The 13,914-nt window shown below is 42.3% G+C and overlaps 1 protein-coding gene across 1 annotated transcript; it reads left to right on the top strand.

Annotated features, from left to right (window-relative positions):
- The first annotated feature begins 9,413 nt into the window (after nucleotides 1-9,413).
- LOC135374673 (uncharacterized) lies at nucleotides 9,414-13,365 on the top strand. The gene is made up of 9 exons (XM_064607609.1): nucleotides 9,414-9,604; nucleotides 10,394-10,506; nucleotides 10,595-10,801; nucleotides 10,859-10,943; nucleotides 11,371-11,517; nucleotides 12,062-12,280; nucleotides 12,447-12,621; nucleotides 12,917-12,990; nucleotides 13,062-13,365. The coding sequence occupies exons 1-9, from the start codon at nucleotides 9,452-9,454 to the stop codon at nucleotides 13,317-13,319; spliced, it is 1,431 nt and encodes a 476-aa protein (XP_064463679.1). The 5' UTR covers nucleotides 9,414-9,451; the 3' UTR covers nucleotides 13,320-13,365.
- The last annotated feature ends 549 nt before the right edge of the window (nucleotides 13,366-13,914 follow it).

Below are 13,914 nucleotides of genomic sequence, written 5' to 3'. Positions count from 1 at the left end.
AAGCGCTGTTTTTTCGTCGTGCAGCTGTTCATGTGTGAAATGCAAACCGACGGATACTACGGATGGATACTACGGTTTTTGCTGCCGAGAGGTAGAGAATGCGTGTGAAAAGCAGACAGACAATTGCATCAGAACTACCGTATATTTCGAAATACTGTGCCTTCCCTAGTAAAAAAAACAGCCTGGATCCACTGTGGAACCAGCCTGGAAAGACCATCCCAGGCTGGGGCTAGGCTGGCCAAGGCTGTTTCCATGGTGGGTCTAGTGCTGTTTGATTTCCATTCTGAAACCATCCAACTTCCACTCTGAAACCAGGATGGTTCCCTGCTGGAGCCGAGCTGGAAATGAGATATTCCAGCGACTACGCTGGAATGTGCGAGATTGTTCACTGTGAACACTGTGAAGATAATGTTGGCTTATATACGGGGGAAAAAGGCCGAAATTAATTTCACAAATGTGTGCAAATAATTTATGCCCAAATATAATCAAATAAATAAAATAATAAAATAAATATAATAAAATAAATAAATAATAAAATAATAAAATAAATACCCAAAGGTGTGCAATGTTATGCACAGAACTCCACGTACATGAGTAGATTGAAAAAAAAAAAAAATATTGTTGATTAGCTTCACGCTGCGAAACGTGAGCTTTCCCGGTTTCTCAAACCGAAACTTTAGCCATAATGCTCTCATCGTAAAATGCGACCAACCGCCATCGGCATTAACTCAGAATCTGCTTTGAACTGGAAACGTCGGTTGTTGTGTTGGCGTCGCAGCCTGGTAATTTAGGTGTTTCCTCCTGCATTTCACCTTCGCCGACCATATCAAAGTGTGAACGTCTTTGCATTTGTGTAGTCGTGTGCTCTGTTATGCATTTTGTTCCTGAATCCGTGCACGAGCTCTATTACGACAAAGGGTAAGAGGCGTGTGTAGCACGGTTGATCCCCAAGTCCTAAATCTGAACCAAGAGGTGCAGTAGAACCCGATACTTATCTATAGTTATCTGAACTGCCTTTGTCATTGTCCCGCTTGCACGGGACGGACTTTGTCGGACAGTTAAATGAAAACGAGCGATTGAGAAGTGACATTTGTGATTTCGCACATGCCAAACTTTGCATCAAACTGACACATTATCGTCTCATAGTGTTGCCACTGTTGCTGCATGTACACTATTTGTAGTATGTCTATTATCATACCTGTTATGGGGTGTTAGTTATTGTTGTTAAAATAAATATTTGAATTTATTGCTGATTGTCACTTTATTCATTTGTTATAGTGTGTTTCCAATTTCTGCTTTGTGTAGCAATTTATCTTGTATAAGTTGCTTCTACTTGAGCGGAACCTCCTGCCTTGGAACATAAGTTCCAGCAGAAGGTACAGGCTGAAGTGGAAGCACTCCAACATCGGGACCCGATAATCCGGCTGGAGACACGCTGCATATCCAGCCTTGTTCCAGCCTGCGTCCACTGTGGAACCAGTTCTAGACCAGTCTTTCTCCGGCTGGATGCAGCCTGTTTCTAGCCTGGTACAAGCCCGTTTACAGGCTAGATCCAGTCAAATTCCAGGCCGGAACCAGCCTGTTTCCAGGCTAGATCCAGTCATATTCCAGGCTGGAACCAGTCCAATAATCCAGCTGGAATTGTCACTGCATTTCCAGCTGGAATTTTTACTAGGGTTGACACCGAAGTACTGCAAGTGTCATTTACATACATCCGAGAAACCGGAGAGCATGGCAACATACATGGCACCGTCGTGTGGTCTTTACGCGCTATACTCTTAGAAACAAGGCTAGTAGAAGGTTAGTGACGGTTGCAGTTACTAACCCCCAACGCGGTTACTAGTCTTTCACTAGCTGAGTACTAGCTGAGAGATTTCAAAAGTAGTAACTGCTATCATTACTAGCCATAAACCCTTACGTAGTAACTTTCACAAGTTGAATACTAATGCATTCTTTAATGGATGCTATATCAGTATCTGACCTTTATAGCTGCGCCATGGCCTTGCAAATGAACAATTTGTTTTACGAAATGGATCTGACACCCGTGCAGAGGTTGTCCAAACTATTCTCACGTTGTAATAATTGGGGAAATTGATTAATTGAAGCCATGATGACTGCTCATAACATCGTTTCAATCACGGAGGGTAACAAAATATGTCTTACAAAATGTGATATGTTGAAAGTTTTTATGAATAGTACGTCATTCACGAGTTCTGACGTGTATAGTAACTACAATGACAAAAGTACGTACTAATCCCCACAAGCTACACCAAGACTACATAACTGATGTGCAAAAAGGCAAACTACTACTTAATTAACATGCTCTATTTTAACAAGTTTTATTCTGTGCAACAAATGACAATAATGAGTAACGCAAGTTTATTCGTCTACCATTACCTCTGGCTTCAATACCAATTCAGAATCAGAGTACAAATCAAGGACTTGATATGATGGCAACTCATCTGGTTTCACAATCAACTGTTCTCCTGTTCGACAAACTCGGTATGACCAGCGATGCCGGTGAAACAGCACAGTTCTTAAAACATTTACAAGAATGAACAGACTGCCACAGTACATGTAAAGCCCTGCAATCTGCCCAAAACGTGGCAGTTGGCATTTCTTCAGGATAATCACGTCCAACATTTTGTATGTGGTTTGCTGTATGCAGGCAGAAGCAACTTGCCAAACTGGCACACCATCTGTGAAGATTGTTCGAATGCATGGAGCCAAGCTTCCATGTGCAACAGGCTTGGGTTTCGTTGTCTGTATGCCCTTGTCCAACTCCAAGCAAGCTAGTTCAAAGCTTTGCAGCAGCTGATGCCGTTTAGCTATAGACTTGCATATGTTCCTGAAATTCTGGTTGCGGGAAGCAATCGACTTTACATACTGATGCTTTGCTTCAAAGCGCATGCACCAGTACTGTTTAAGGGGACCCAGTTGGTTGATAAACCTCGGATAATGTATTAAGAAATGCAGCTTTGGAATCATTTTAGAAGGATACAGCTCAATAAATGAAGACAAGAAGTATCGAATCTCATCCTGGAGGCATGCAAGGTGATCTTGTGGCATTTCATCAGCAAAGGTCAAGTCAACAATCCTCCTCAACCTGAGATAAACTTCCCAGTGCTCGTTGTGTTGTGGCACACTGTCTGCATAAATAAGCGAGAAGAACTTGAACAAGCACCATTTTTGGGATGCACTACCTTTGCAAGGCTTTCCCTCAGTCACAAAGCCTCTGTCCAGGGGTTCCGGCTTGTTTTTTCTATCATGTGAGCCATAATTGAAATCCACCACCTTGTCTAGGTCAGAGTATGTAATGACATTAGTAGTAATGAGGCCCTGCATGACTTCTCTAATTACGTGAGGGATGGACCCTTCGAGCAAATCGTGCATGATGTCCGGAGGCAGTTGCATGGTGACGTCAAAGTACCCAATACAGGTGAGTGGTGATTCACTCTTCACCCCATAGAGTGCTGTGCTTAGTGGCTTGTTCACTTTTGCACTCTGAACATGGCTGCTGTGCACACTTGCACTTCTAACTTGCACGTCTTTTTCGTGAAATACAGTATTCATCTTTGTGGATAATACAGTGCAATATCTGCATGGGCGTCCTTTGCTAAAACAACAGGTGAACCCACCTAATCTGTTCATAGATAAGTTATCACCAGTAAACGCAATAAGGACCGCTGATATCTTCAGGGTGGCAGCGCCGTTGTTTATGGCAAATCCCATCGTTCCCAAAGTTGTGACATCATGCAACAGTGGCTTCAACACTGCATCAATTCCATGTTCAGTTGCAAGCTTGTACCGTGCAATTACTGCCACATGTATTGTACAGAGCTGCGATCTGTAGCGCACATGGATGTTTAGCACACTGAAGTACACAACTAGGAGCTTGTGTATACCACGCTTCGATCCGAGAGGGTTCACAATCTCTAGCTCGTCACTGTAAAGGACTAGAAACAATGTGTACTGGCTCCCATTCTGTAGTAGTGCTGAGATTTTTTCTTTGTACATCAGCCCGTCATAAAAGCTGTGCAGCAGTGGTGACTCCTCCGTGGGTGGCAACGTGAGATCCATTGAGTTAAAGAAACTTTCAGACATCACCAAACTCCGCAGTACACCAATGATGGGTATGTACTGAAATGTGCTTCCATCACTTAACACATGTTCCTCTGGTTCGACATAGCAGAGGTTTTGCTTTGCAAACTGCTCTCTTTGGTAATTGCTCTTCACCCCTAGAAACACGTCGTCGAGGAAGTCGCAGGCGAGAAACGTTTGCAGCTCTGTGTTCTCTGATGATCCAGCTGAAATATGTTGATTGACCGCAGCAGCAAAAGCGCGAAAAATATCAACAAACGTCACTTTAAAGTCGTTAAATATGTTTTCTGTAACATAATGTGGTAACTTATGCACCTCGGCCACTCGGAAGAAAAGTAAACACAACTGCTTCTTCAGTTTGTCCTTGAAGTCAACTGCCGTCCCTCTGGTTCTTGCACCGACGCGTTCACTGTCACCGTCACCAGCCATAGTAGAATCCTCGCCAAACGGTTCAGCATCGTTGAAAATTTCTTCATCCATAGCAGTGTAGCTTCCTGAAGCTTCCTGTGATGGTTCATTGGTATCGCGATTGGCAGTGCTCGTGGCGCTTCCTGCAGCTTCAAGATCCATGTAGGCTCTGTGTTCTCGGTACAGATGCCTCCTGTACGATTCGAAGTTTCGATAAGTAGCTGCACACCCTTGGATACCACACATGACACTAAAGTCACGCTCATAGCGATGATCTCTGATATGCCAAAAGACCTCGCAGAGTCTCCGCGATGAAAACGGACAGCGCGGGCATGTATAAAGCATTCTAACGCACTGAACGCTGCATTCATACACGTTGGAGCAGAAGATTCACTGTATTCGTAGACACTCGCTGATATTCCGCGGCTATCACGTGTCGCGACTTTCGCAGCAAGCAAAGAAACCGTCAAGGAATTCGCCAACATAAACGGAACTCGTCCCGCAAGTTCAAGCAGTTCAATCATTACCGCAGATACGTAGCCGAATAAATAAATATATCTCTATAAAGTATTATTAATGAAAGTCTCCGTAGCAGTTTAAATTAATAGTTAATTAATAGTTCAATGAACTTTTAGCTGCAAAGGGATGGTTCTATGAAATTAGGCTGTTCATTCCCTTAGCGAATGAAGGGAAGAGAAGATGCCATTTGTGTGAACAGAAAAAGAGCAAGTGAGTATGCTTGAGCAAGGGACTAGAAATTTTTTCGTAATATTATTGTTTGACGGGATTAAATGGTTTCGTCAGAGGGTTTACTGTTGTTCGCTGATTTAAAGAAGATGACGTTATGTTGGATAGCGCTAACGGCGGCGCCATCGCCGTTGCATCACCGACTCGCGTGCGTCGCGTGCGAGCCACTGATCTCGATTGTAAAAGGCTGGATGGCGGATAGGGAGCGCGAGCGTGAAGAAACCGGCCGCCATCTTACTGTACCCACAACAGTCGCCGCAGCGATCATGGCAACTTCTTGCAATTACGGTCGTACCAACCGTACTGGCAAGGTCACAGGGCCTAAATTTATACAGGTGAGTCACTCTTTATCGATGAATAAATAGGCGTCCATTCTGTATATTTAGTTGACCATTATGAAGTGTTTTTTTGCTCAAAACGAGCACTGGATGCAGGTTGCTTGATCGCTCTTCCGACGTTCAATCGAGCACACTTGCATTATACCCGGCGGCAAATACAGTTTGAGTGCATAATATGCTTGAAAGAACACGTTACACTACACAGGTAGTGTTGTCATCAATATATGTGCGAGCACTCGAGCGCTTTTTTGCATGCATTGCTAGCATGGTACACGGTGTTCTCTGCGGAAGCAAGTGGCCAAGTGCCACATTCATTTCTTTGAATTACCTTCACGCACAAGTTCGGTATTACGTCATAATGAGACCACGATTGTCACCTTTTTTCATGTATTGGTATCGTTTTGTGCCTTGGTTTGATTTGTGACAAAGAATCCTACGTAACGGTGGTGTGGCGCGACTTGAATAACGCCTTTGTGTCTGAGCTGTATCGTCAGCTTGTTACGATAGTAATAATTTGTAGCGTGTCGTGCTATTTGTAGCAGTTTTTAAGGCAAAAGTGGTCTCTCAATACAGGTTTTGTCATGAGGGCTACCCAGTGAATTATCTGTGCAGTGTGATACGGCTGGGTGTACAGGTAAGTATCACGTTCCTCATCCACTGGTTTCTACTTTACAGGAAGGAACAACCTCAGTGCACGCACTGTGGTTAGCTTCTCTCAGTTCTGCATATTTTCTTACATGTTCACATCAGAAACACACCTTAGACTTTAGGCTCCTTCACCCAGCAATAAAATAATTAGAGATTGTACTTCTTCTTAGAATAGTTTTTAATCTTTTTAATTTTTAGAAGATACAGGGATTGTAAACCATGTTTTAAACTGATGTTTTAACATTTGTCCAATGCATTTATTAAACAACATATTCATTTTTAACTGGTTGCACCCAAACCAATGTTCTGATGTATTATTTCTTTTGTTGTCGATGCACCATAAAAATTGGAATAATCATCATCAATGCAGGTTACTTCACAGCTGCCTCAACATACTCAAGAAATGGGTGCAGAACCTGCGTAATGCCCACAAACTTTGACTACCACAGCACCTCCATAAAGTAAAGGCATGTGTGTCACATGGGATTTTTAAAGGCATTCACAGTATATAATACCTTGTATGAACTGTTGTTGATCTAAGCAGCCTCTACAGTACACTCTCAGAAATTAAAACTTGTCAGGGAACTGTGATAATTGTTCCAGTTAATAGGCATGCATATGTACGCTATAAGAAGAAAATTATTTATTGAGAATGCACTACTGTTGATCACACTCGTGCAGCTGTAGGTTTACCTTCGGCCTCTTGGAGCTCTTTTTTTTAGTTGCCTTAGCTGCAGGAGGAGTGTCATCGAGCATGTCAACTACTTGCAGGAATATTGACGTATTTAAGATTATGACACAGTTTGAAGGGTTTCAATTCAGGAAATTTGCAGTGGCAGGGCCTGCCAGAGTGAAACCTACTGAATATTTTATGGTGTCGAAGTGGCAGTTCCTCCAGGATAGGAATATCTTAGATGGGAGCAAAAAGCTTGAAATTAACAAAGTGTTGTTTGCATTAAGCAATTTGTAATACACTGAACACATAGGCAGCAAAACAAAAATTTAAAATTCAGCATGTATGAAAATTGGGTGCAACAAATTTGCATAGTGTACGTGTACATTGTCATTCATGAGATATATATTGTCATTGCAGGGAGGTCATAAAACAATAAATGTATTGTTTTGTCACTTCCCTGCACATTCATTGTATCTTGAAATGCGTATATGCCAGAATAAATGTTGAACTTGAAAAATGTATATTCTCTTCATTCATAGAGCATAACATCACTTATCTTCTTTACAAAAGCATATCGTGTTACATCTTTGTCACGCAGAACGCACAACCAAGAAAGCCATCTTCCATTAAACATCACGTTTCAGACATGATTCAGTTGGTATCATTTCATAGACAGGGTACACCAGGGCTCGAGTTTCAAGCTCCAAATCGTCATGTTGCAGTTTGGAAACCGTACATGTGTAGTGCAAGAGAGCCCTCGCACATTAAAATGTAAAATGGGAGTCACCGTTACTGAAAAGTAACTCCTATGAGAGAGTCTGACGCTGCAGAAAAGTGTGCAAACTGCGGAAAGTGTCATAGAAGATCTTCAGAAATCGTGCCTGGTTTCACGGCAGTGCTACCACACTCCCTTTTAGATGACGATGATAATGATTGGAGTTTCAGATGTGCAGCTGCATTTTTTGCAACGTGCTCCTCCTGCTTCTCTGGCTACTCATGTTGTTTACATCTACTGTTGATCACATTCATTTATCACATATTATATTCTTATATATTATTGTTATATTATCACATATTCGATCACATTAAATTTAAAATTTAGCATATATGAGAAAATATCAGGATGGAAGTTGCTATTCATTGCTCATTCCAACCTAAAATTGAGTGCTACAAATTTAGAGAGCGTACCTGATCATTGTCATTCCTAAAATATATATTGCCATTGTAGCAAGGTCACAAAACAATAAATGTAGCCTTTTGCGACCTCCCTGCACGTTCATTGTATCCTGAAACGCATAAGTGCAAGAAATAAATCTTGAACTTGAATAAACTTGATGTTGTATAAACTTGACATAAGACGTTGAATAATATAATGAATAATATAAAATATTGAATAAACTTGAACTCGTATATTCTCCTTACTCATCATCAGTGATCTTCATTACAAAAGCATATCGTGTTAGACTTTTTTGTTTGCGTTTCACAGACTGGGTACACGAGGGCCAAAATGACAAAATCACAACTGTTTCAAGCTCCAAATAGTCCTGTTGCAATTTGAAGACCATATGTGGAGCTGCATTTTTTCGAACATGCTCCACATAACAAGCATGACAAACTTTTCTCACGCTGCAGTTGTATCCAACAAAAGCATATGAGCGCTGGAGAAGGACATCCAGTTTGGCACAACCGCGCCTGCAAATAATCAGAACAAATAAAGGAAGAAGCAAACAAACATAGAAGGGCTGTACTTCAAAAAGAGATAAGTCCTGTGTCTCAAGGAGGTGTTACCACTTTCTAAGTAACTTAATTGATTAAGCTTACATCACTATACCTGATTAACTGTCCTAAAGAGTGTGATCTAATTGCGTGAAGTAATTATTTGGGCTGCTTCGGTGTGTCCATATTTGCGAGGCAAAGCACCGCTGTCGTTTACTAAGAGACTCGTGCTAAGGCGATGCTTGATATAAATCATACTAAACGCATACACGGCTAAAACAACGGCTGTGATTCTACAGAACGATCTCTTTCTGCCATGCGAGTATATCTCTTCCCGGACCGTTCTTTATGGAACAATTTTTGTCCAGAACGCAGTACGGGATATTATATACATGGTTGTTGTTAACCTCAAGTCGTTTCTTATTGAAATATTGGCTGGGAAACGTGCTGTAGTACAATCCCCAGCGCTGCACTGCAGTGACGGTCTAGTTTCGGAATGCAAAACATAACGTAATTAAGAATCGAACGGCAGGACACCTGTGAAACACTGTTACGATACATCAGTATACTGGCACCTTACAAAATTGTGTGATGACAAACAACGACAAATGCTTGCAGCGCAATAAATACTCACAATCTCTGTTGCCTCCCATTGTTTTCTATGGGCGCACACAGCACTTTAGGGCCCACCAACATGGCGGCCCGAAGGCACGCCTCTCCCCCACGAGCCCCTCTCCCATGCGCGATCCAGCCTTTATACATAGAGATCAGTGGTGCGAGCAAGATTGAACGGATAGAACGTGTATCGACAGAAACGATGTATTCGTCGTCGGCGATTATTAATTGTCTTGTGCTTTGGAAGGATCGCAAAAAAGTGGTGCAGATCAGCGGCAAGCATGGAACAGATGATTTGATGGCCGCTTTGAGAGGCACGGACTTTGAGGACGCAACAGAGAGTGGACGCATTGAAGTAAGTTGCCGCGTTTCCATCATAAGCGCGGGAATTGTGTCTTAGAGCGTGTATACGGCCTAATTGCTCAAGAGGTATTGCTCCCATGGCATGATGCCTTCGTAATCATATGTAAGCACTATGCTACGTTGGCAACGTCATTTAATGAACTCTGCCCTTCAGAGGGTTGCGAGTTCGCTACTTTTGGTTTGGCGAACGCGAAGAGTCTGCGATCGGAATTGCGACCCGATTGTTTTGAGGGTTGACAAGACAATTGTTCCGAATGTGTAGTTCAAATCTTTGTCCGCGTAGTGAAACTGAATGCGGACAGCGGAGCCGTTGTATAAAATGTGCCTTAATGGTTCACCGCAAAGGGGATGCCACGATATCCCACCGTTAAGAATCCGTAATTTAAAATCTCAGAATTCTAAAATGAAGCTTTAACATGAAGAATGACGGAATAACATTGTTGAATAATAGACATTACTGACAAACCTCGTACTATTGCATGATTCTTAGGTCCATTGTAGTCACTCGAGAATAAAAACAGGGTATTTAGCAACCGTTGGCCAACCGATTAGCAGAAAAAGATTCAAATCTGGTTAGGTTGGGTTAGTTTTTAGACGTTACGGTAGTTCGGCTTTGTTTTTTGACTCCGTTAGGGGGGTCCCGCCTCAGCTGGGCAAGTGCGCAACGCTACTCCACCGCAGCTTGGGATTTTGAACATGTGGGATTTTAAGCGGCGCAAACTGCACAGTAAAGATTATTTCAAAGAATGCATGTCCGCTTGAGAATTTACACTATTTACAGGTATATAATGCTCGCTTTGACACATTTGTGGACTCGTCCAAGGACCATATATATTGCGATGGTGACAAAATCAAGCTCGTTGCTCATGAGGGGAATGTCTCACCACCCAGTAGGTAAGCGGATCAGCTCCAAGCTATGCTTTTGTGTGTGAACAAAAATTGAGGTTATCATGATTAATACATGATCCCTTGCAATTTGCAGCGCACCAGAAGCAAACAGCTTTATAATAACACCAGGTGACGACCCATCCAATGCTCAACAGTCTGCTTCCAGAATGCAATTTAGGCTGCCACCTGTCCCATTTGACATTAAGGTTGACATTAGCAATACTAAATTTGGAGAAGTCCCATTTCGTGTGAAATCCCGAATCGTTGCTTGGATCACAACGCATCTACGAACAATACACTTGTGAGCACGTAAGTGTGCAGTTTCTTCCAGACTTTTCTAACTTGCTTACTGGTACAGGTACCCAGGGAAGCTGTACGTATCCGCGGCTAAAGCTTTGGTTCACGAATACCCCGTCCTCAGAGACGCTATTGGCACAGGCTATGTAAGTAGGAATTTTAGCAGCTGCACATCTCTATGTTCCAGCTGGGATGATTTGACACCATGGTGTCTTATGCCATTCTGTTCGTCTTGTCACCACATTCCACATGGTTATCGTATTATAAAAAACTGGAGCACATTGGTTTCGCTAACGTTTGATTCCAGTTGGACATCTGAAGCGGTCGAGCAACACTGACGTGTTGCAGAAGGCTCAAAAGGAGGTGATAGAGTATAAAGCTTGCACTGCCTGTCAATAATTTGTACTTTCGATAAATGCACTAACCCCAATGACGATCATATGAACACTATGCAGACCTGTCATTTGTTGCATCTTTTACATCATAATCAGCCAACTCATAGACATGCATATAAGCACTCTCTTCAAATATTTTTACTGAAAGGAGTGATTTTCACATATTATTCATTCACAGGACTCATGGAAAGTGGCTTTCCAATACAAAATGGGAAATGTACGAAAAACATTGGATACAGTACCTGCGGTGCAAGAAGCAAGGGAAAAGTTTGGCCACAAAAGAAGCCTGCAGGGAGAAGCTCACATGAAAAGACAGTGTCGCCTAGTAGGTGCAATACTCTTATGTCTGTTTTTTTTATTTTAAAGCTGTAGTAGTGTGTAATCCTTTACACCGTGAAAAGTACTACTCCGCATTTCCAGGAAAACCATTAAGGTCATCTTTCTATATCTCATTTTATAAGTAAAATTATCAGGCTCAAGATGAAATGCTTGGCATCAAAACACAACCCCACTGATGAATTTCCAGTTATCTTGACTAACAAAAAAGAAAAATGTAGCATGCATCAGGGGTCACAACTTATAGATCCTGCTACTTCAGCCCCCTGCCTGCTCACTCGTCTCCTGCTCAGCTTCTTGTTTGCTCACTTGCTCTATCTTTAGCTCCATTTCACTCATCCTCACGCACCTCATGGTCATTCACTCATGCTCAGTATGCTCAGTCCTGCTCAACCACTGTTTGCTCACATCCTCACACACCTGTCTCCCAGCACTTACTTTGCTGACAGTTGATTATGTGTCAGTTGATTATTGAAGTGTGCCGGAGTATGCTTCGAACATCATTCGTTTAGCGTAATCTATTTTATTCACAGATTCCAGATGCTGCGGGTATGAACGGGGAAGACCAGGAATCTGTGGCAGCGCACATAGCCTTCATGAAGACAGAAATGAAACGACGTGTGCCAGATGTTGCAAAGCTTTCAGACTCCATGAGCAAGACTCGGTCTGCTCGCAGGAACTGGATCCATGAGAGCAGCCCGACAACGGCGGAAGTGCTCGAAAGATATCCAGCTTTGACAAATGGTGAAATGGTGAGTTCATGCTGGATGGGTGAGTTCATGCTGGATGGGCGAGATTCTCACCCTGAGTGTGATACTACTAGTGTTGAAAATCAGATTTAACATATATATATCCCCCCACCCGACATTTCCCTGGTATTGCTATTGTACGTAATTCTTCCTGCTTCGTGATTTCTAGCTTCACGAGGAGTTCCAAGCAATAACGAGCATCGATTTGGACGTCAAGTTGCTAAGCTTCCTGAACAAGTATGGAGAGAGATGTCTCTACTTGAGCAAATCTCTGCGTTCTGCAAAGGAGACTGTGCGGAAGTTGGAGGACGACCTCTCAAAGCTTCAGGGAGACTCGAAGAAATGTATGTTGTGAAAAGCCTGCTGCATACGTTTTTCAGGTCTGCTCCACACTGTTAAATATTCGGATGGGGTCAAAGTGCAGTTACGCTTGCATTACTGTTTCTTTATTCCAGTACACGTGTGATAGAAGTAAAGTAGCTGTACAGATAAACCAGCCCTATATAGAGTGATCTGAGCTTGGCAGACCAATCTGTGGATATAACAGTGATGAACCATTCGTTGAACAATGATGCCATTTACCAATTCATTTGATCTACTATCTTGTACTGTCTTCCTCATTTTTTTTATTCCTCACAGACCGCTTTGCCCTTGGGATTATTGAACTTCTACCATTGTTCGTGAAAGAGCAGCCACATTTTCTGAACGGACCAGTAAGTAGTATTTTTGGTATTTCACTTAGCCTCTGTCCATTTATATTCTCTTTTCCAAATGTTTGTTACAGGACATCTATCCATCACTGGTGGTGAATGAAGAGGACAACACCATGTATGCAATTTTCGAGGACTTGAAAGTGGAAGTGTTCGATACGATTGGAGGGGTCACTCACCTAATCGAAGTATATTGGATATTTAATATCAAATATTCGCAAAAGAACAAGAACTTTTTTTCGCTTCTTGAGCATTTCTGTGACTTAAAGTGGTCTAGACCACCGGCGCCTCTTGTCCTGCGGGCAATTTCTTCAATTGAGCAAGGCCCATGAATTTGTAATTCAACTGAGAAGATCAAATAAAAATTTTCCTTTTTCAGTTACTGTGGAATGGTTCTTTATTTACATGATACCAAGACCACTGGTCAACGAAAGGGGTCGCATGGAGCTAGTAAAGGCATGTAGTGACAGTCACTACATGCCTAGTAAGCTTCACTATGTAGAGGCAGTATTTGACACTAAGATGAAGTTTGCAACTTAGTAGATACTGCGTTGCCACTTAGTTGCAGTACCTAGTTAAAGGCAGTGTTTTTAACTAATGTGCTAATACTGGAGGTTAGTGCTGTTTACTACCTTCCTCACATAGTAACTGTTACTACCACCCCTTTTACTACCTCCAGTTACTAAGAAGTTAGTGCCCTGTGTGACAAGTAACTGGTTAGTGTTTAGTTAGTAACCTCGGCTACCTTTTTTTACTTGAACGGCAAACTGGACGGAAAACCCTTATTTCTGCAGAAAATTCCGTTATACCACCTGTCGGCCATTCACAAGATGGATATGTGGTACTCCTTAGAAAGTACTCCACTGGATCTCGATCTGCGTCTTGCATGCTATTAGGGATGCTTTCCCATAAGTGCGCTGATTTTTC

The sequence above is a fragment of the Ornithodoros turicata genome, chromosome 1, assembly GCF_037126465.1.
Source record: "Ornithodoros turicata isolate Travis chromosome 1, ASM3712646v1, whole genome shotgun sequence".
Lineage (NCBI taxonomy): Eukaryota > Metazoa > Arthropoda > Arachnida > Ixodida > Argasidae > Ornithodoros > Ornithodoros turicata.
Note: the sequence above shows the minus strand (reverse complement) of the source record. Positions and strands in the feature narration are given on the sequence as shown.